Here is a 20,006-nt window from a genome sequence, read left to right on the forward strand (position 1 = left end):
GTTTCATATGCAAATATGGGTGTGACCATTAACTAGAGTTACAATGGCCATGTGTACTGTTCACAGAAGATTTGGGAATGTTAGCAATCACAGCATTGTAAGATGGTGACAGATGTACTCTTAGCCCCCCCTCCTCGGTTCAGGCACGGTCGTTCCCTCTTCACTTAGATGGCCTCTTTGACTCCCTGTTCAAACCAGCATTCCTCCCGATCAAGGATGTGCACATCCTCATCCTTCAAAAATTGGCCACTGGCCTGTAGATGGTGTAGACTGCAGAGTCCTGGCCTGACATGTTAGCGCTCCTGTGTTGTGCCATCCTCTTGGCTAGCGTCTGTTTAGTTTCCCTTAAGTACAAGTCACAGCAATCCTCCTGGCACTTAACAGCATACACTATATTGCTCTTTTTGTGTTGGCGGACCCGATCCTTGGGGTGGACCAATTTCTGGCACAGCGTGTTTTGGGGTTTGGAAGCAACTGAGATGTGATGTTTTGAAAATACATTTCTGACCTTTTCTGATACTCCTGCCACATACAGACATCGGTACACAAAAGAGCCACTCATATCTATGGCTCTGTTAGCGATGGGCGTTGGTAAACATCGGGACACAAAGAGCCATGGACATCTATAGCTCTGACAACGACTCCAAGGAGGATACATTCTGAGTCTCATCACCAGCCAGTCAGACTAGCTTCATTTAGTCAGAAAGGCACGAACTGAGGAAGCCTCTTGGATGATAGGCGAAACGTCTTCACGGATATATACCAAGTTCAGTTGCACTTGATTCAACTTCCTTGGATAGCCACATACAGAATCACTACTGGTTTATGCTTAGGTAACTGTTGTCCTTCTCCTCTCTTTGATCGGTTGGTGCACTGTTTGGGCAGTGCACCAGCATGGTAACAATGCTGTTGTGACTGCAAACATTCCCAAATCATCTGTTAATAGTACCCATGGTCATTGTAACTATAGTGAATATAGTGAAACTCCCATATTTGCAAATGAAACTGATAGTTTTTGGTCGTCATGCAACTGTTTTGCTTATAAGGGTGGGGATACTTGTAGTCAATTTAGACTGAAGAGGTCACTTAGATGAGTGATGAACCGTATCTGTCAGTAGACGTTGCATCAGACGAACTGATTCAAATTTCGATTTTCTTACCTGGATGCATAAAGACATCCTGTATGCAGTTTTTGTTTTAAATGACTGCCCACCTCATGTAAGAGTGACCCAAGGAAGAACCTTGAGTAGAGAACATATAAAATGAGTTTTTATTCATGCTTTATGCTCTTTTTATATGCCTTCATTGTCACTGTATTTTCAAATGAAGATGTCGTCAAATATACGGATGCTTTAATTTCAGTAAAAGTGTAAACTTGTCCATCTTTTTTATACCTGATTTATTGGACTGCGCATATCCTAGCTGGGTCACGTTTTCTGTGTTTTCTTTCAAAGTAGTCAATTCAAGTAGATTTTATTTGTCTCGGAGAGGGGCAATTGTTGTGTAGCAGCGGGAACATTTAAACCCACAAACACCCCACGGAACACACAAGGCAAATAAATACAACATGTAGTGAGGAGAACAAAGCCAACGAAAAGCTACAACACTACACGAAATGAAGGCCAAAAAAACAACAAACAAACAAACAGTTGAAACATGATAGGGAGCAGTATTTATATTGAAAAACAAAGTAAGATAACACAAATGCAATGTCTAATTTACATGATTTGTGTGTAGTGAGACAATACAGTGCGTGGATATGTAATCAGATAAGAATAGAGAATAGGAATGAAGGTCCATCTGCCTGTATATATTTAGTATTGTCATGGATCACCCTTCACGGGATGTGACGCGTGCTTGACTTAAAAGGTAAGAAAAGACAGGAGCCTCAAAGCAGTCTCTTCGCCTTTCTGATAAAAAGCTGCTAAATTATTAATGAGCTCGGCCGCCGCCTGTGGCTCGTCAGACGAAAGCGGTCCAGTCAGATAAATCGTCTTTTCAAGGCGAACCCGATCGTTGGGTAGTAGATCAAAATCGAGTTTTTTTTTTTTTTTGGGAGCCATTTATATGTTTGACTTTTTATACACGCAGGTGCCCACTTGCGGTTTTTGCACACACCCTGCATCTGTGCACGCCTTTCGAAATCAAGGATCTAGTTTTTCTGTGGTCGATTTAGCGGGGCTGAGCAGAGATCTGAAAAACCCATTGATCGATCTCCGCTACGCTCCCCGCTGTCCAGAGAAAGCGCTCGATGGCGAAACGCGAGACGGGCTTTACTTTTGAGGCGGTCGTTTTTTTTCTTCTTCTTCATATTTAGCAGACAAGGTGTCTTTTCGCGTGCGCGGGACTGTATCGACCAGTATTGCCCACACGTTTGATTTCGGCGAGCGCGATTTTTGGTACGACGTCTGCTGGCTTGTAATGTCGGCGGTGTTGTTGGGACTTGTTTTCCCCCGGCTAGCCACGGCTTCCTGTTGTTAGCTTCGAGCTAGCCAGGCTAGCAGCGGCGACGTTACGCTAATCTTGTTGTACAGTTAGCGGGGGTCAAGGCGGATAGCGTTACCACCAGGATCGGGTGTCGGTTAATTGGCGTCGAACCACAAATTGGGGTTTGTATACATTTTTTTTTGGCAAGACCCTCTTACTGTACCAGCGGGTCTCTTCAGTTAGTGTGTTAGCCTCCGACAGCTGGCCATTTTGCTGGTACTGAGTTGAGCTGTGTTGGAGAATTGTTTTAATGTCACTTCGCTTTTTGGTGGTTCACCCCATCCACAGCCGCCCCAGACTCTCCGCTTCCCCGTAAACTAAGGTTCAAGGGACCGGTCCGCTTTTGTCGAGCGGCGGTGACTTGTTTGCGAGTTTTGTTTGCGAGTTAACAGCGTACACGCCCCGAAACACTTTGTTTGAGCCAGCCAGCCAGCCAGTTCTCTCTTCTCCGGAAAGACAATAGAGGAAAGCTCAGACTTGCTCGGGGCACCGCTGACATATCGCCGAGGCGCGAATCGTTAGTAACTTAAAACGAGGAAAAGGGAAATTGAATGCCTTTCCGTCTTGAGACATGCGGACATCCAATTAGTTGATACAGTTTGTATTTGAAGGCACGGGAATCTCGAGGTGTCGACCGCTCGAGTGAAAGATAGGCAGACTGCGAGACGAGAGGATGTAGAGCAGTGGGCGCGTGTGCGACGTTGGAGGGGCTGCGCTTCTCTCAGTCTTGCCGCCTCCTGTTTCATAGCACAATAACGGCCTTAAATGCCAAAGGAGACCCTGCAGAGAATTGATCTGTGACTTGGTGAGACAGAAGGGAGACGCTCAGATTCGGCCCGGTCGGTGGTGGGGGGGGGGGTGTCTTTTTGCCGTTGATCAAACGTCGATCTTTTCGAATCCACCACCGCCCTCCTCGGCTATGGATCCCCCGAGGACTCGGTCGCGGTCGCGGTCCGGCTTTTACCATTTTGCGATGAGCGGAAGCAGCGGCAGCAACGCTGTCGGTAACGGGAACGTGATGAACGCCAGCGGAGGGTCGAACTACCCGCCGCAGAGCAATCCGGGGTGGACGCCCCACCACGGAGGTCGGAGTTATCCGGAGAGCCAGCAGCACACCCAGGGGAGCTACCTGTCCGCAGGGGCGCAGCGCCACTCCTCCCACGGAGCCCCTAGACACCCCGGGGCTGGTAAGCAAGCTTCACCAGATACAGGGCTTGCTGCCCTGCAAGATACATCATCACACATACCCGTGGGACATGCATACAGCCCCAGGGTGTATGTGTGGGCGGTGGGGGCAGGCCAGGCTTCGAGACATGTCACTAAAAAGGCCCTTGACTATCAGCTGTTGCATGAACAACAAGGCATGTTTTCAGAAGGCATGTTGTCAGGTGCTTAGTGGGAGCTATGCTTTTGTAGTTTGGCAAGCATTTAGCAGGCAATCTGGCAAAATGATATTTGAGATTTTTTTGCCTTGTGTGTCATTACCCACCCCTATGATGATACCTTATAGCTAGCCTGCCCCCCAGTGGGTATGCAAAACCACATAATGTATGGCTCTCCTTTACATTTGGTGGTGCTGCTAGGGGACTCCAAATGATTACAACGACTGAAGTAGCTATGGTAGCAATGCAAAGTGACAGGGTGGAGCAGCAACACCTGAACAAACTGGGGTGGTGACCATCTGTCAGTGTGTGGGTAGTGAATTGAATAAAACTGCCAGCTGTCAAGTTATTGAACATAATGCAGACTGATTGGATATTGATAGTCTCAAGCAAGGTAATTTCAGTTATCAGATTCATCAGATCATAAAGATTGCTATCACATGCTCACTCCTACCTACATGCTCTCCCATTGCATCTTTACAAGACTTGTTTTATGAGGTGGCTCAGTTTCATGAGCACTGCAGGTTAAGAAGGCATATTCTGTGTGGGAGTTTTTTGCAGATGGCTCATTATTGTATAGCTGGCCACCAGAAAAAAAGCCACAATGTGCTGTGATTTCCCACTATATAACAGATAGACCATCATCTTTAAGCCCCTTTGTTATATAATGGCTCCCTGCCCTGAGAAGGAACCACACAGCACATTTGTACTAGCCAAGGTAGGATAGATTAAAAATAGGCCAGGCTTAGAAGTTTTGACGAGCTCTCAGATGACAACTGCTCAGAGGGATGAACTAAGGAGGTGTTGGCATACTGCTGGTTTCTTTACTTTGTCAGTTGGTGTTTTCAAAAGTCACACCAGACTCCTATCTTGTGTTTGGCAGGTTGCAATAACCTTTGGGGAAAGATGAGGGAAACGCATAATTATGCCAGAGTGGATTTCCCCAAAGACACAAAAAAAAAGAAGAAAAACATGTTATGACCAAATAAATTAATAAATTCAGGCTTTAAATGAAGCTCTGTTGTCACAGGAGCACTGTTGCCATCCAGACCCAAAATAACTCACAGAAAGATACACATGTGCAGCACATGCGCTTCCCAAGTGGAGACACTAAAGAGGGAGTGTGTGTGTATGACTTAAACAGTTTATCTGCCAGCTGTTGGATCCACCTCTTTGCGCTCAGCAGCTGCAGATGTCTCATCCTCAGAACGCTCTGTGTGTTTGTGTGTCTAATATGTTGGATTTAGCTGTGTGGATGTGTTGGTGGAGCTAGGGTGTGTCTATTTGAGTAGGCCTTTATTCAGTGGGTTTCTTTTCTGATTTTTGCTTGGTTGTGTCTCTGCCTTTAACACTTATTGAGAACACTTTTCTTTTCCAAAACCAGTCCCGACACATTCTGCTTAAACAACCGCAAAGAAAAAAAAAATCTATACTTGATGTAGCGCTCTTGCCCCCCCCCCCCCCCTTTTCTCTCTCCCCCTCTGTCACCCACCTTTCTTTCTGTTGCTCCCCCTCCCCTGTTTCAAGTATAAACCCAGCAGATCTAGTTTTGAATTAACATGGTTTTAAAAGTATTGATTCTCTTCCAAAGCCTGCTGGCAGTGATGCTGTACTGCCAGCCAGCTATTAAGGATAAACAAATTCTGGTGTCACATTTGGGGTTAATATCAGGCTGCATGTTTTTAGACTGTTTCTCACTTCAGATGATGCTAGATATCAGTAGATGCCCTGATGAAAGGAGAAAAAAAACCTTTTGTTTTTTTTTGTTGATGAACCCAAACACTGGTGGCCTAGGTCTATATTGACGAGTACAACAAAGGGAAAATGGAGAAAGCTTCTGATACTGAAGTATTCTGCTCTAAATTGGTGCCTGCACTGAAGAAATGGTGTCAAGCACCCCTAGCAGCCGTGCTCAAAGCAAACAAGGCTCAGTTTGATGGCCAACATAACCCAATGCCAGCCCAGGCTGTTCTTATTCCCTCTTTCTATGGCTTGGGGTTAATCTGTATTAACGGACCTAGCTAACCTCTAATGGGTGCGTGAGCTGTGGTGCCCTGGATTCTTCCTGGAACTAAGGTTCTTCAATGAACAGTGAAGTAAAGATGAGATGTAGGCCAGCATATCAGCCGTATCCCTCCGCCTGAGCCTCAGATAGTCAGCCAGCCAGCCAGCCAGTCAGTCAGTCAGTCACTTAGCCTGCCAGCTGCCTGTCCCTCTGTTCTCTGCAGCCGCTAACAGGGTGCCTTTGAGCTGTCACTCCACGCAGACTTCACATGGCTCCAGGGTGGCGTTGCAAAGACAAGAAAGGGAGAGGGGGTAGCTCTCTCAGATCTGTTTATTGAGGAGACGGAAGGAGCCGGTTGGATGAGGGAGAGATGATTGGAGAAGCAGAAAGCACTGAAGGTTTTTTTCCCCCCTTTAGTTTTAGTAAAATGTTGGTTTTTTTTGGGTGGGGTGCTGTATAAAGAGATGGGTTCAAGGACATCCCTCTTAAGCTTGTAGAGTTGTTTGTGTTATGTGGCTGGCATACATATGCCGCATTTGGAATGTCTGATAAACAACCTGGAGAGCAGTGTTTTGTTTGTTTGTTTGTTTTTTTAGATTACGTTTATGGCAGGGTGGCATGGTGGCGCAGTGGTTAGCATGGTGGCCTCACAGCAAGAAGGTTCTGGGTTCGAACCCTGAGGTAGTCCAACCTTGGGGGTCGTCGCGGGTCGTCCTCCGTGTGGAGTTTGCATGTTCTCCCGGTGTCTGGGTGGGTTTCCTCCAGGTGTTCCTGTTTCCACCCACAGTCCAAAGACATGTAGGTCAGGTGAATCAGCCATACTAAATTGCCCCTAGGTATGAGTGTGTATGTGTGTGTGTGTGTGTGTGTGGGGGGGGGGGGGGGGGGGCTGTGTGATGGCCTGGCGGCCGGTCCAGGGTGTCTTCCCGCCTGCTGCCCAATGACTGTTGGAGTAGGCTCCACCATCCCTGTGACCCTGAGAGCAGGATAAGCGGTTCGGATAATGGATGGATGGAAGTTTATAGCATTACTGCTTTGTTGAGCTTTCATATTTTCTCAAATTTTCCACTCCTATTTTTTTATTTGCACACAGAACTCCCATCATCATCTCTGACTGGAGATTAGTGCTGCCCTGCTTTTTATGTGTCTCTATTTTATTAGATGTTGGCCCGTGGGGAGTGAAAGAGAATCTGGGAGGATGTCGATGACGTCTGAAAAGGTTCATGAGGCAGATTCAGACGCGTGCCTTGTACCTCTGAGCCAACAGGCTGCTCCAGAGAGTCGTATATATTTCGGAGAGAGCCACCCGCGTGGTAGCACATGTGTGCGCGTGCGTGACCAAAGGGGAGCGTGTGCTTCATGTGAGATCAGAGGGAAGGATTCGCCTGTGAGAGCCGCATGTGACATCTTCCAGAGATGGCTTCCTTTCTCGTCTCGGCTGCCTATCTGATGCAGGAGAAATTCAAAAGGGCCTTTTATGAAGTTGGGACCTGGTCGATTCAATGATAACTAAAGCAGTGACACCAGAGGCAGTTGTCATGATGGTCTGCTCAGCTTGAACTCAGGCAAACATTTTTGCTGTTACTCCAGATGTAGTCGAGTTTAAATTTGAGTGCACTGATTTTGGTCTCCCTTCACACTTTCATCTCATTCACAAGGGCAAGACTATCTGAAGGATGCTGCCTTTCTAGGTAGCTGATTTGAGTTTGGAAGCTGTGTGTGTGTGTGTGTGTGTGTGTGTGTGTGTGTGTGTGTGTGTGTGTGTGTGTGTGTGTGTGTTTGCTAGCTAGCTAGCTAGTTTGTTACTGTCTCGAGTGTGTCTTGTGATGTTGCTGCTTTTGCCCCAGCCCTATCTGATGCAGGCTTGTGCTGTTTTCTCTGTGGCCTGTAGGAGGAGTACTACACTTCCATGCAGATAATGTATGCAGTGAGGATCGGGATAAGGTGAGTATTGCAGTGGAAATTTGTTCAAAGAGACGTCACATTTTCATCCAAAGTATGAAACACGGCTGCTGCTTGGTGCGTTGTTGTCCTGTGTTTGCACTGTATTTGCACTGGCAGGAGCATATATTTGAGATATAAACACATTTATCTCTCTCTCCTTGCCAATACCTCTCATCCTGCCTGCCTACCCCCTCTCACCCACACAACTTGCATCCATCAATGCAGATGGAAGACAGCCCGAGTCCAAAAAGGCAGCGTCTCTCCCAGCAGTCCATGCTTGATTTAAACTCCGCCCCTCCTCCCACTCCCTCCTCTCCTATTCGCCCATGGGAGCTCCCCCTCCAGGTCGCAGACCACACCCTCACTACATGCCGGAGAGATGTCACACACCTGTTCGCAACCGCCGAAGGTAAGGCCATGTGTCTCTGTCTCTCTCATAATAAGAGAGAGGATGAAAGATCATCCAAGACATTTTCCACCAGGCTATAAAGTTTTTATGAGCCAACAAAAAATATGTAATACTTGTCTTGAAATAATGGTGTCATTGTGGTTTGTACATAAACAGATTCAGTGAAGCCTTGACTGGACGGGTGTTGATTTGCCATTGACTCACACGTGTTTAAACTCATGTTGGTGCAAACAGTAAAGTGAACACAACTCTCTCTCTCTCTCTCTTTGTATTTCTGTCTCTATTTCTTTTTATCTTTATCTCTCTCCTTTTTTCCCTGCTTCCTCTCTAACCTCTCTCTTTTCCGCTCCAGTCCTCCAATGAGGCGCCAGCGTGGCCGCAGAGACCGCCTGAGCCGCCATCACCACCCCCTACCCCATCCCCACTCCCACCACCCACATAACAACAACAACCACCACCACCACTACAACAACAGCAACCCCCACCCCCACCCCCACCATCACCCGCACCACCACCACCTCCACCACCTTCACTCCCATCACGGGCTGTCGCCAGGCCACCAGGATGAGAACTACCGCCACCCGGTTCCCCCCCAAAGCTATCCGCCCTTTGGCCAACAACCTCCCCGGGGGCCTGGGCAGGGGCCCGGGCCTGGTCCTGAGGAGCGCTCTGGGTACCACCCTCCAAACCTCTCCCCAAGGCCCCTCCACCAGTCTCCGAACCTGTCCCCACGACTGCTGCATCCGAGTGCTCACTCGCAGCACCCTCACTCCTCACACGCTCCCCCTCCCCAGCAGCAGAGCAGTGTGGTGCTGGACCTCCACGAACAGGTGAGTGTCAAAGCAAGAGGATGAGATCAGGTTGCTCTGTTTGTTGGGCTACAAATGTGCCGTTGGCTATTAAGAGCCATTTTACGGTTTTGGCAGTTATCAAGTTTGCTCCGATCCAAAACCAGCTGACCTACGGTATACCTGTAATGTTTTCAGTATAAGGAGATGCTTGTTAGGGTTAAACTGTTTGGAAGGATTTTTTTTTTCCTATTTTGGGCGGCTCTCGCAAAATATGGAAATCTCTGATGAACAATGCCTGTCCGCTGGTCTGGAATGCTTTTGTCACAGTTTGAGAGAAAAAGGCTTTTCATAAATGAGTTTTCAGCATGTTTTATGCATCACCTTTTCAAACCAGCCTTAGAGTCCAAGAAACTGGAAATTGCCTGAATGCTTTAAAAAAATGATCAGTAACATGGGCTTCTCCCGTGCTTATGTTTTTATATTATTGCCAGCTTACCTTGTTGAAAGGCATTTTAGCCTGGTATGAAGCGCGACAGGAATTCTGTTTGATTTATAAAGGGTGTGAGTGGATGTAGTGTTTCTACTATGGCGTTGGTTTATTTAATTTTGAAAGGCATGTCTTCTCAAGAAACTGGATCATATATGGTTTATGTATTTGCTCCAACCTTATAAAGAAAAAAAAAATCAAAGTCATAGTCTATGGCTGTTGCTGGTAAACATAAGGCCAATGTGTCATCAGTATTCCTTGTTTCATTATTTTCCTGCCTGATTTGTTGTATCAGTTTCTACTACGTCTGTGGGCAATACAGGATAGTTTCCAGTTATTGAAAGTTCAATGAATGATATTTCTGCTTTCCAGAATCAGGTTTTATTTTTTTGTATTTAGATTCTATCAATAGTATTCTACCAGTGACTACCGCTCTTTGCTGGCTACTAGTCATTATTGAAGTAATTATTCTTAATAATTCCTTATTTAAAGGATTGAGTAGTAGCTCTCAATCTACTCATATATTTTCGTAATGTGTGTGTGTGTGGTGTTAGTGTAGCTAGCGGGACCCGAAAACTAAAGCATTTATGATCCTAATTCTTTTTGGAGGTGGTAGGTATTGTCTCAGAGAGTAAGGGAAAAATCCCAGAAAATTAAAATTATGCATAATTATGCATAAATATGCAAAATATGCATTTTTCTAAAAATGGCTAAAAACCACGTTTCTCGGCATTTCAGATGATTCTGAGCATCTTTGATTTTTTTCACCTAGTATATAAAAACAATTTTCTGGGACTTAGAAATGTTTTGGCATTATGCAAAATATATGCATTTTTGCAAAAATGCACTTATGATCCTAATTTTTTTGGAGGTGGTAGGTATTGTTCCACAGAGGACCAGAAGAATAGCAGAAAATTAAAATAATTATAATGATTATGCATAATTATACAAAATATGCATTTTCTAAAAATGGCTAAAACCACTTTTCTCGGCATTTCAGATGATTCTGAGCATTTGGGGGGAGGTAGTTGGAGTGGGGCGGGGTGAACCACTTTTCTCGGCATTTGTGATGATTCTGAGCATTTGGGGGGAGGGAGTTGGAGTGGGGGGGGGGTTTAGGGGCAGGGGGAAGGCGGTTAGCTGGCAGGATGAAGAGGAGGGAGATTTAGACGGGTGGATAACCAAACCACTACATTGTAGCGGGGTTCTTCTAGTGTACTTGTATAGAATAACAGCATGACAGTGTCGGTATTTTGGAAAAGAATACCAACGGAAATATCCAGTGAATGTAGAAGAGGAATTTGCTGGGATCCTACATTAACTGACCAAATTTGGATCTGAATTTAATGTCCACAACTTTTTAGGTTACTGCTGATGGGGAAACCATTGTGCCCCTCTTCAGACTACTACTGTCAAAGAAAATTGAATCAGTTCATCCAGATATGTTTATTGACCGATACGTTTCATCACTCATCCAAGTGATCTTCGGTCTAAACCGACTGCAGGTATCCCCACCCTTATAAACAATACAGTTGCATAACGACCGAAACCAATGAAATATGGGCGTGACCATTAACTAGAGTTACAATGGCTATGTGTACTATTCACAGAGGATTTGGGAATGTTTGCAATCACAGCATTGTAAGATGGTGACAGCTGTATTCTTAGCCCCCCCCCCCCCGGTTCAGGGGTGGTCGTTCCCTCTTCATATAGATGGCCTCTTTGACTCCCCGTTCAAACCAGCGTTCCTCCCTATCAAGGATGTGAACATCCTCATCCCTGAAAGAGTGGCCACTAGCCTGTAGATGGTGTAGACTGCAGAGTCCTGGCCTGACACGTTAGCTGTTCTGTGTTGTGCCATCCTCTTGGCCAGCGTGTGTGTAGTTTCTGCAATGAACAAGTCATGGCAATCCTCCTGGCACTTACGAGCATACAGTATATTGCTCTGTTGGTTCTGGGGGATCCGATCCTTGGGGTTGGACTAATTTCTGGCGCAGCATGTTTTTTTTTTCCTCCCCCTTTTTCCTCCCCAATTGCACTCAGCCAATTACCCCACTCTTCCGAGCCGTCCCGGTCACTGCTCCACCCCCTCTGCCGATCCGGGGAGGGCTGCAGACTACCACATGCCTCCTCTGATATAGCTGGAGTCGCCAGCAGCTTCTTTTCACCTGACATTGAGAAGTTTCACCAGGGGGATGTAGCACATGGGAGGATCACACTATTCCCCCCAGTTCCCCTCTCCCCTGAACAAGTGCCCCGACCGACCAGAGAAGGTGCTAGTGCAGCAATTAGGACACATACCCCACATCCGGCTTCCCAGCCGCAGACACAGCCAGTTGGTGTCTGTAGTGATGCCTGACCAAGCCAGAGGTAACACTGGGATTTGAACTGGTGATCCCCATGTTGGTAGGCAACAGTGTAGACCGCCACACCACCTGAACGCCCCTCGGCACCGCATGTTTTGAGGTTTGAAAGCAACTGAGACACGGTGTTTGTAAAATACGTGCCTCAACTTTTCCAACACTCTCACCACATACGGAATCACTACTGGTTTACGCTTAAGCAGCTGTTGTCATTCTCCTCCCCTTCAATCAGTTGGTGCACAGTTTGGGCAGTGCACTAGCATTGTAAGAATGCTGGCATTCTTATGATGCTGTGATTGCAAACATCTCCAAATCCTCTACGAATAGTACACATGACCATTGTAACTCTATTTAAGGGTCATGCCCCTATTTGCATATGAAGCTGATTGTTGGTTTCAGTCGTTGTGCCACTGTATTGTTTATAAGGGTGGGGATACCTGCAGTCAGTTCAGACTGAAGAGGTCGCTTAGATGAGTGATGAAACCTATCTGTCAATAAACGTTGTGTCCAGATGAACTGATTCAGCTTTCTTTGATTTTCTTACCTGCATTATTGAGCATGCATAAAGACAAACTACCACTATTTTTTAGAGCATTTCCTCATTATCTTGTGAAGAAATAATGCACATCCAAAAGGAGCCCTAGTTTCAAGTTTTAAGTTGTAACTTACATGTATTTTTGGGGGACCCTGCTCCCATCATTAGGATGCCCTACCCTGTATTGCAATGCCGCGAAAACAATCTGAGGTCTGAATACAGGCGTGCATAGTTTTGCTGTGTGTAATACCTGGCCATGAGAGAATGTGTGATGTGAATTTGGAAGTCCAGCAGGTCTATTGGATCACCTCTGCGTTGTAGCCTAGATTGATGGGGGGTTGCTAATTCTTCTTTTTTTTTTGTCGTGGACATTTAGGGTTCAGCTCCAGTGTCATACCCAGTGTCTGCCCCTGGGGCTCCATCTGGTCTGCCACCTCGATCTGCCCCACAGCAGATCCCGGCGTGTTCGGTGGTCTTCAGTGGACAGCACTACCCTGTCTGCAGTGTTCCTCCTCCTGTGAGTTGGAAGAAATTTTGACATTACACCCTGCACACATTCTCATGACATACTGTTATTATCTTTAACTATGAGTTTCTGCCCAACTGTTTCATCTCTAACTGTTATGAATGTCTTACAGACAGTCAACTCCCAGTTCCTCAATGCTCAGTTCCTATAAATACTTACACAGTCTAATCTGTCGAGAACTCCACGTAACTGCACCTTTCCCCATGCTGCACGATGAAAAGAAGCCTAAGAATTGGACCACGAGTTCTCTTTTGAGTTTATTTATTCAGAATCATGTTTATTGGCCATGTAGGTTTGCACATACATAGAATTTGACTCCGATTTTGTGGCTGTCAGTGTACTTAACATAGAATAACAACAACACAACAATCTTCAGATATATACACAAGGATTGACTTATACAGGCAAAATAAGAGGTGATAAAGTGCAATGGTACAGAGACTATGTCAGAGATGCTGAAATAGATGTTAGCAGGTTATATGCCTGAGGTAGATGGACAACAGAGTTTTTTTTTTCCGCTGCTTTTTGCTAATCAAGCAGAATTTACTGCATCTATGTGTCTGTACAATGCCAAAAGTCACTCTTGCAGATACATACTGAAATGTTCCCACATCTTTTGCTTCCTCTCAGGTCCTCCAGACCTGCTCTGTGCAGCACCTTCCCATGCCCTACCCGTTCCCATCGCTGCTGTCCAATGACCCGGCCTTTCTGCTGCCCCCTCCTCACCTCCCCCATCCTCCCCCACACCTCCCCCACCACGCGCCTCACCTCCCTCAGCCTGGGCAGTTTGGACTCTACCCCACACAGCGGCCTCGGTCGGTGAGTAGGGATACCTGCGTCAGGCGTTGTCGACCATAGAGCCAGGGGTTGGGCTAAATGAGCATTTGTCAGTTTATCTTATTTTAAAACCGTTGACGGATAATTCCAAGTACAGTCCATCATGTTGACGGAATCAACATAAGGAATCAGCTTTGTTAACTTTTTGAAAAATCTGACATATTGCTTTTGATTACGGTGCGGATACGCTGGAGTGCAGCGAATAGCACACAGCAGAATGAACGCAAACGAGAAGCAACCATCGCCATTTTGCTAATGCATTAGGAAAATGTAGCCTACGTGGTTAAGTTATTTTGCTCTCTGTAAAGTAGGCTATTATCATTTTAAAAACATTTGATATTCCTCACACACACACACACACACACACACACACACATTTGAAATTGCAGTATGAGTAAATGTGCCTTTTTTGCCTATAACTTGTAACATTTTTGCCAGGCAAAACCCTTACAAGGCCTATCGTGGAATTGGTATTAAGCATTATAATCCACACAGACAAATATAACACAGATTATAATATCTACAACCTCGTTTTTGCAGCGATGGATCATGATTGATTGTAGTGCAACCCCTGCATATAGCAGATCATTTAAAATGGAGAAAGTGTGTGAAAAAGGTGTTGGGCTAAACATAGTGCTACTGGTCTTTCTGTTAGTCACTAACAAGCCTTATGTACGTGTGAATTTAAATTTTTTTTTTATTATTTGTATATCCAAGGACTGAAATAGTTCTGCATGCTAAAATGTCCTCTACACCTAAGTGTTTGATGGTTATTTTTGGGGATCCCATCTTCCTTCCTCTGCCAAAACTGTTAAGGGAAAGGGCATTTTATTAAGTATCTGAGAGTTTGGGGTAATATCTCTTTGCCGTGACACTCCTCTCTTTGCCTCCTCCAGCCACTGCAGAGGATAGAGAACGATGTGGAGCTGCTAGGAGAGCATCTGTCCTTGGGGGCGGGGCTTCATTACCCTCCCGCTGCCCACCCTGCCCTAACTCCGCACTCCGCACAGCTTCACTTCCTCTCCCATGATCCTTTGCCACAGGAGTTCTTTGGAGTGGTGAGCAATTAGGGTCTTTTTATGTCAGTCCTGAATAAGTCTCTGAGCCCCATAGGGATACCTTGTTGTCCGCTTTGACTGAGAAAACATATAATATTCGTACAGGTAAGAACGGGCAAATAGTCAGAGTGGTGATCAACATCTAGTTTCTCTTAGTGTGGATTTCCCAAGTAAATGTGGCGTGTTTCAGGTGCACAAGAATATAGGTATATATTATTTATTTTTATTTTTTCCAGTGAGGGAGCCAATGTGGTTAGGATTTTATTAATTAATTTTTTTTTTTACTTATAGTGGAAAACAAATGCCCATGTGAGTGATTTGAGGTGTTTATTCTTTTTCTAATTATAATTCACTTATTCTCTCCCTGCATCTTTCATACCCGTGTCAGTCCTATCCTAATTTCATGTCTCGCCGAATCCCGGGTCGACGCTACCGCTCACAACAGCCACTGCCACCTTCGCCTTACCATCCCAGCTTCCTGCCTTACTTCCTGTAAGTACACCTCTCCGTTGACAAATTGTTCATCGAAGATAACACACCTTTTAGGTGTTGATTGGCAACACCTAAAATCAAACAAAAAGATTTTGCCAACCATTAAATGACTTGCCTTTCTAATGTTTGCAGATTTTTTCCAGCTATGTGCCATCAAAGCGGAATGAGAGCCTCTTTATTTGCACTAAAAAATGCAATAGAAATTTGACTCGGATAATTCCTGCTTTCAGGACAGCTGTAGAGTACAACTTAGACATGCTACAGGGCCGAGTGTCTCAGGACCATGTACGTAGGGAAAAGAACACGTACTGTATAATGGTAGACTAAATATAAAATCATTATAAGTAGGCAATACAGCCATTGACTGAAAATTGTCTGTTTGCAGTTGCATTGGTATATTTGGTAACAGTGGTGAGCAGTGATTGTCCGGTGTTGCTGCATTTCCATGTACCATAATCCACTGCAGTACCAACCTCTTCATGGATGAGCCTAATTTAGCCCTCTGGCAAATGAAAATCATGTCTTGTCTAAATTTCTTCCTTCCTCCCCAGTTCAATGCTGCCAGTCCAGCCCACAGGTCCAGCCATCAGTGTGGAGCTGGACGTGGACGACGGAGAAGTGGAAAACTATGAGGTTTTAGTTTATTGCTTTCTTAATTTTTCTTGCTCTGTTTTTAGCCCTTAGCCGTGGAAACCTCGGTTCTGCGTTATGTTGATGGTTGTGTATCCTCCAGGCCCTTCTTAACCTGGCTGAGCGCCTGGGAGAGGCCAAGCTCCGAGGACTGACCAAGGGCGACATTGAACAGCTGCCTTCCTATAGGTTCAACCCCAACAACCACCAGTCAGAACAAACACTGTGAGTTCCTCCCTCGCACAGCTACTAGCTCATTACGTCTCTACAAGTCAGACTTCCTCGATTATGCTAAATAGGAATTGGGGTTGGCGCTCCAGAATAGCCCACACAATTTTTACCCCCTCAATTGTGCTAAATAGAAATTTAGGATTAGATCTCCAGAATAGCCTACATAAGTAGAGTTTGGAAATTCATTATGACTGATATAACCCTGTGATGTATAAAAGAATTATTATAAAATAATGATGAAGTGAAGGCATTGTCTGGGTTTTTTTTGTCACCTAACCAGTGTGATGGTGTTGTGTCACACAGGTGCGTGGTGTGCATGAGCGACTTTGAATCCCGTCAGCTGCTGAGAGTGCTGCCTTGTAGCCACGAGTTCCATGGGAAGTGTGTTGACAAGTGGCTCAGGGTGAGTTAACCCACAGCGTCAGATGGATGCTGTGGAGCCCACTGACTCACATAGCCTGTCTGTAACACTCGCATGTCAACCTTGAGTCAGTCCAAAACTCATCACATGTTGTTTGGAAATAGACTCCACTTTTCCCCCCGCACATCTGAAGCATACTTGTGGTCTTGGTGGTGGTAGTCTGTGTCGGGGAGGTAGGGATGGGTGGCTGTGACCTGTCTGCAGAGTATTGGTATCGGTGATATTGAACAGCACTTTACCATGTAAAAAGTTAGTCTAACCTTTTGCCAGTGTCATTCACTAAGTGTGGATTCAAATTTGAGTCTGTCTTTCTAACTGCCTTAGCCTGAACAGGGCACGGGTCAAGTCAAGTCAATTTTATTTGTATAGCCCAATTTTAACATTTTACAAATCTGCCTTAAGGGGGCTTTACAGCAACACAACATCCTGGCCTTAGACCCTCACATCGGATAAGGAGCAACTCCCTAAAAAAAAAAAGAAAAAAATTCTTTAACGGAGAAAAATGGGAAGAAACCTCAGGGAGAGCAACAGAGGAGGGATCTCTCTCCCAAGACGGACATCTTGCAATGCATGTTGTGTTCACACAATTTACACAATACAACAATTGACAGAGGATAACAGAGTTATAATGGAATTATAAAATATATGAAGAATATGATGAGGGGATGCCAAGCAGTGTCCAGACATGGTCTTGTCAGGTAGCAGTGATAATGCGGTTCGCTCTCTTTCTCGCTCTGTCTCTGTCTCTCTCTCTCTGTTAATTAATTGCGGATTTTCCTGTTTTCTCAGACGGATTAAAAAGATTTCAAATGGACCCACTAATATAAATATCGTCTCAGCTCTAGTGTCACGCAATTGATGCTTTCAGATTTGCTAGCAGCTGGTGATACGTCTGTATGCCGTTCTTTCATTAAAGAGATGGCTGCATTTCTAGAAACCTCTGTTGCTTTTTTTTCCCCTTTAGAGAAATGTCTTACTTATTGCACTCAAACACAAACACATTTGAACCCATGCTCAGTGAATGACCCAGGCAAATATTTAGCGTGAACCTAATTGCTTTCTAGCAGCTGTTTCTCCAACAGTTAAAGCACCCAAAGATGCTTGGATGGAAACTATGTTCGGGTCTGAAAACCGCTGGATTTAGCCTAGAGACTGTCTTTGAAGTCTGTAAACCCGGCTGAACCCAAGGATGCCCCTGGATAAGCCATAGACCTTCCTTTATCCACATGATTCTCTGCTGAAAACGCTCTTAAAATATACCCATTATTTTCTGAACGCCATTGGAAGAGCACTTTGTTAGAGGACACATAACCGTTGTGCTGAAAACACTCAGTAAAACTGCATTTATGGGAAATAAACACAAACCAAAGGATAGTTGTTATTTTTTTGGACCCCCCCCCCCTTTTTCTCCCCAATTGTACCTGGTCAATCACCCCACTCTGCCAAGCCATTCCGGCTGTTGCTCCACCCCCTCTGCCAATCTGGGGAGGGCTGCAGACTACCACATGCCATCTCCAACACGTGGAGTCGCCAGCCGCTTCTTTTCACCTGACAGTGAGGAATTTCGCCAGGGGGACGTAGCGCGTGGGAGGCTCACGCTATTCCCACCCAAACAGGTGCAGCGACCAGTTTTAGCGACCAGGACACATACCCACATCCAGCTTCCCATCCGCAGACACGGCTGATTGTGTCTGTAGGGACGCCCCACCAAGCCAGAGGCAACACGGGATTCGAACCGGCGATCCCCATGTTGGCAGGCTACGGAATAGACCGGTACACTACCTGAACGTCTCAGGCTGAGGATAGTTTACCTTGAGTAGAGTACTAATACCTTAATAATTTCCAATGAAGCAAAGCAAAAATCCTATTGCAAGGATTTTTATGATTACGGCAGTTTTCTTCTAGAAACCTCCTTTATGACTGTTTTATTGCTATGAAATGCCTCATAACCATTTCTTTCTGTCCCCAGGCCAACAGGACGTGTCCCATCTGTCGAGCTGATGCTTCGGAGGTCCAGCGAGACACAGAGTGACCACAGGGGGGAGCCACACACTCCTAAATGTCTGTTTTAGGCACTGCCCAGCTCCCCCCCCAACCTCCCAACACACTTGCACATTTATACAGATGCCTAATTCCTACCCCATCTTGCAATATCCTACTTCTTCCTAGTTCATTTTTTCCCCAATTTTTGATCATTTTTTTTTGTTGTTTTCTCTTCCTTTCTCACCCTGTCACTCTTTCCCCAGTACACATACACGTCCCTCCCACACCCAACATCTCACCCTGTCTGCCTGACCCCACCCTCTGACAGACATTGCTGAGTATTCATGCTGCATAAGTGCGAGTGTGTGTGTGTGTGTGTGGGGTGTGTGTGTGTGTGTGTGTGTGTGCCTTGTGTGCATCTATGCTTGCACGCATGTGTGTGTGTGTGTGTGTGTGTGTGTGTGTGTGTGTGTGTGAGAGAGAGAGAGAGAAAAACATATTTTGGCTGTCCCACAGCATGCCTGAGTTTCTATGTGTGAGATGAGAACCTTTAGAGAGTTTTTTTACTCTCGTGTGTGAGTGTCTACATGTATGCTTAGTATGTGGGTTTGTATGTTTTAGAGTTTTCTCCTTTTCTCTAGTTTGACACTAAGGGTCCATGCTGCCACTTTGACTCACAATTGCGTGATTCATTATTTTGTTTAAGTAGATGATTTGTTACAATTACTATCCTCATAATAATAATGATAATGATATTATTATACTACTATATGATAATTATTATTATTATCATCATTATTGTTGTTGTTGATTGACCATTAAAAGCGATTTTCTGCCTTGCAGTTACCTCATCATTCCGTTTTTCATCGTTGTTCTTGACACGCTTAATTGTACTCCTATTAAATTTGAGTGCATTACATATTTTTAATCCTTCTCCTTTACTGTTCTATCAAAGTTGAGTTTGTCTGTGACTTTGCAGTGGCAAATGTGTTAAATATATACATATATCTATATATACTGTATAAATCTATGAATATCTGTATACCAAATAAAAAGGCTTGATATGAACTTTTTAAACTCACCTTTTTGTGCAGCTTTTTCCACAAAAACAACAAATAACGACCTTGTGCACAAGTGTGGTTTGATGGTGCTTATTCCTTCTGTTAAACTTGAGCTGGTCGCCATTAATAAATAGGATGTGCACGCTTTTGTCATGGCTGGCTTCCCTCTTCTCATTTTGTTTTCTTGAGCTGTAGTAGCCTCAATTTACCGCTGGGGGCCATCGCTGCTCTTCCTGACCTGCTTCGTTCACATCCACCCAAATCATTTTCAGTTTTTTTTAATTTCATATTGTTTTTCTCATCTCATGTTATAAATGATTTGTGCCCTATCTCGAGCCGATGCCTCGGAGAGCCAGTGGCACTG

General features: G+C 45.1%; 1 protein-coding gene across 1 annotated transcript; it reads left to right on the forward strand.

The window, feature by feature from the left end:
• Positions 1-2,320: 2,320 nt before the first annotated feature.
• On the forward strand, positions 2,321-19,643 carry LOC130116908 (E3 ubiquitin-protein ligase RNF38-like). Its single transcript, XM_056285011.1, is given in 13 exon segments — positions 2,321-3,674; positions 7,766-7,818; positions 8,044-8,149; positions 8,152-8,227; positions 8,580-9,057; positions 12,780-12,920; positions 13,560-13,748; positions 14,663-14,824; positions 15,213-15,316; positions 15,868-15,949; positions 16,050-16,171; positions 16,481-16,580; positions 18,568-19,643. Coding segments are annotated over 13 exon segments (1,944 nt in total). The 5' UTR covers positions 2,321-3,406; the 3' UTR covers positions 18,631-19,643.
• The last annotated feature ends 363 nt before the right edge of the window (positions 19,644-20,006 follow it).

This window comes from Lampris incognitus, chromosome 1, assembly GCF_029633865.1.
Source record: "Lampris incognitus isolate fLamInc1 chromosome 1, fLamInc1.hap2, whole genome shotgun sequence".
Classification (NCBI taxonomy): Eukaryota; Metazoa; Chordata; class Actinopteri; order Lampriformes; family Lampridae; genus Lampris; species Lampris incognitus.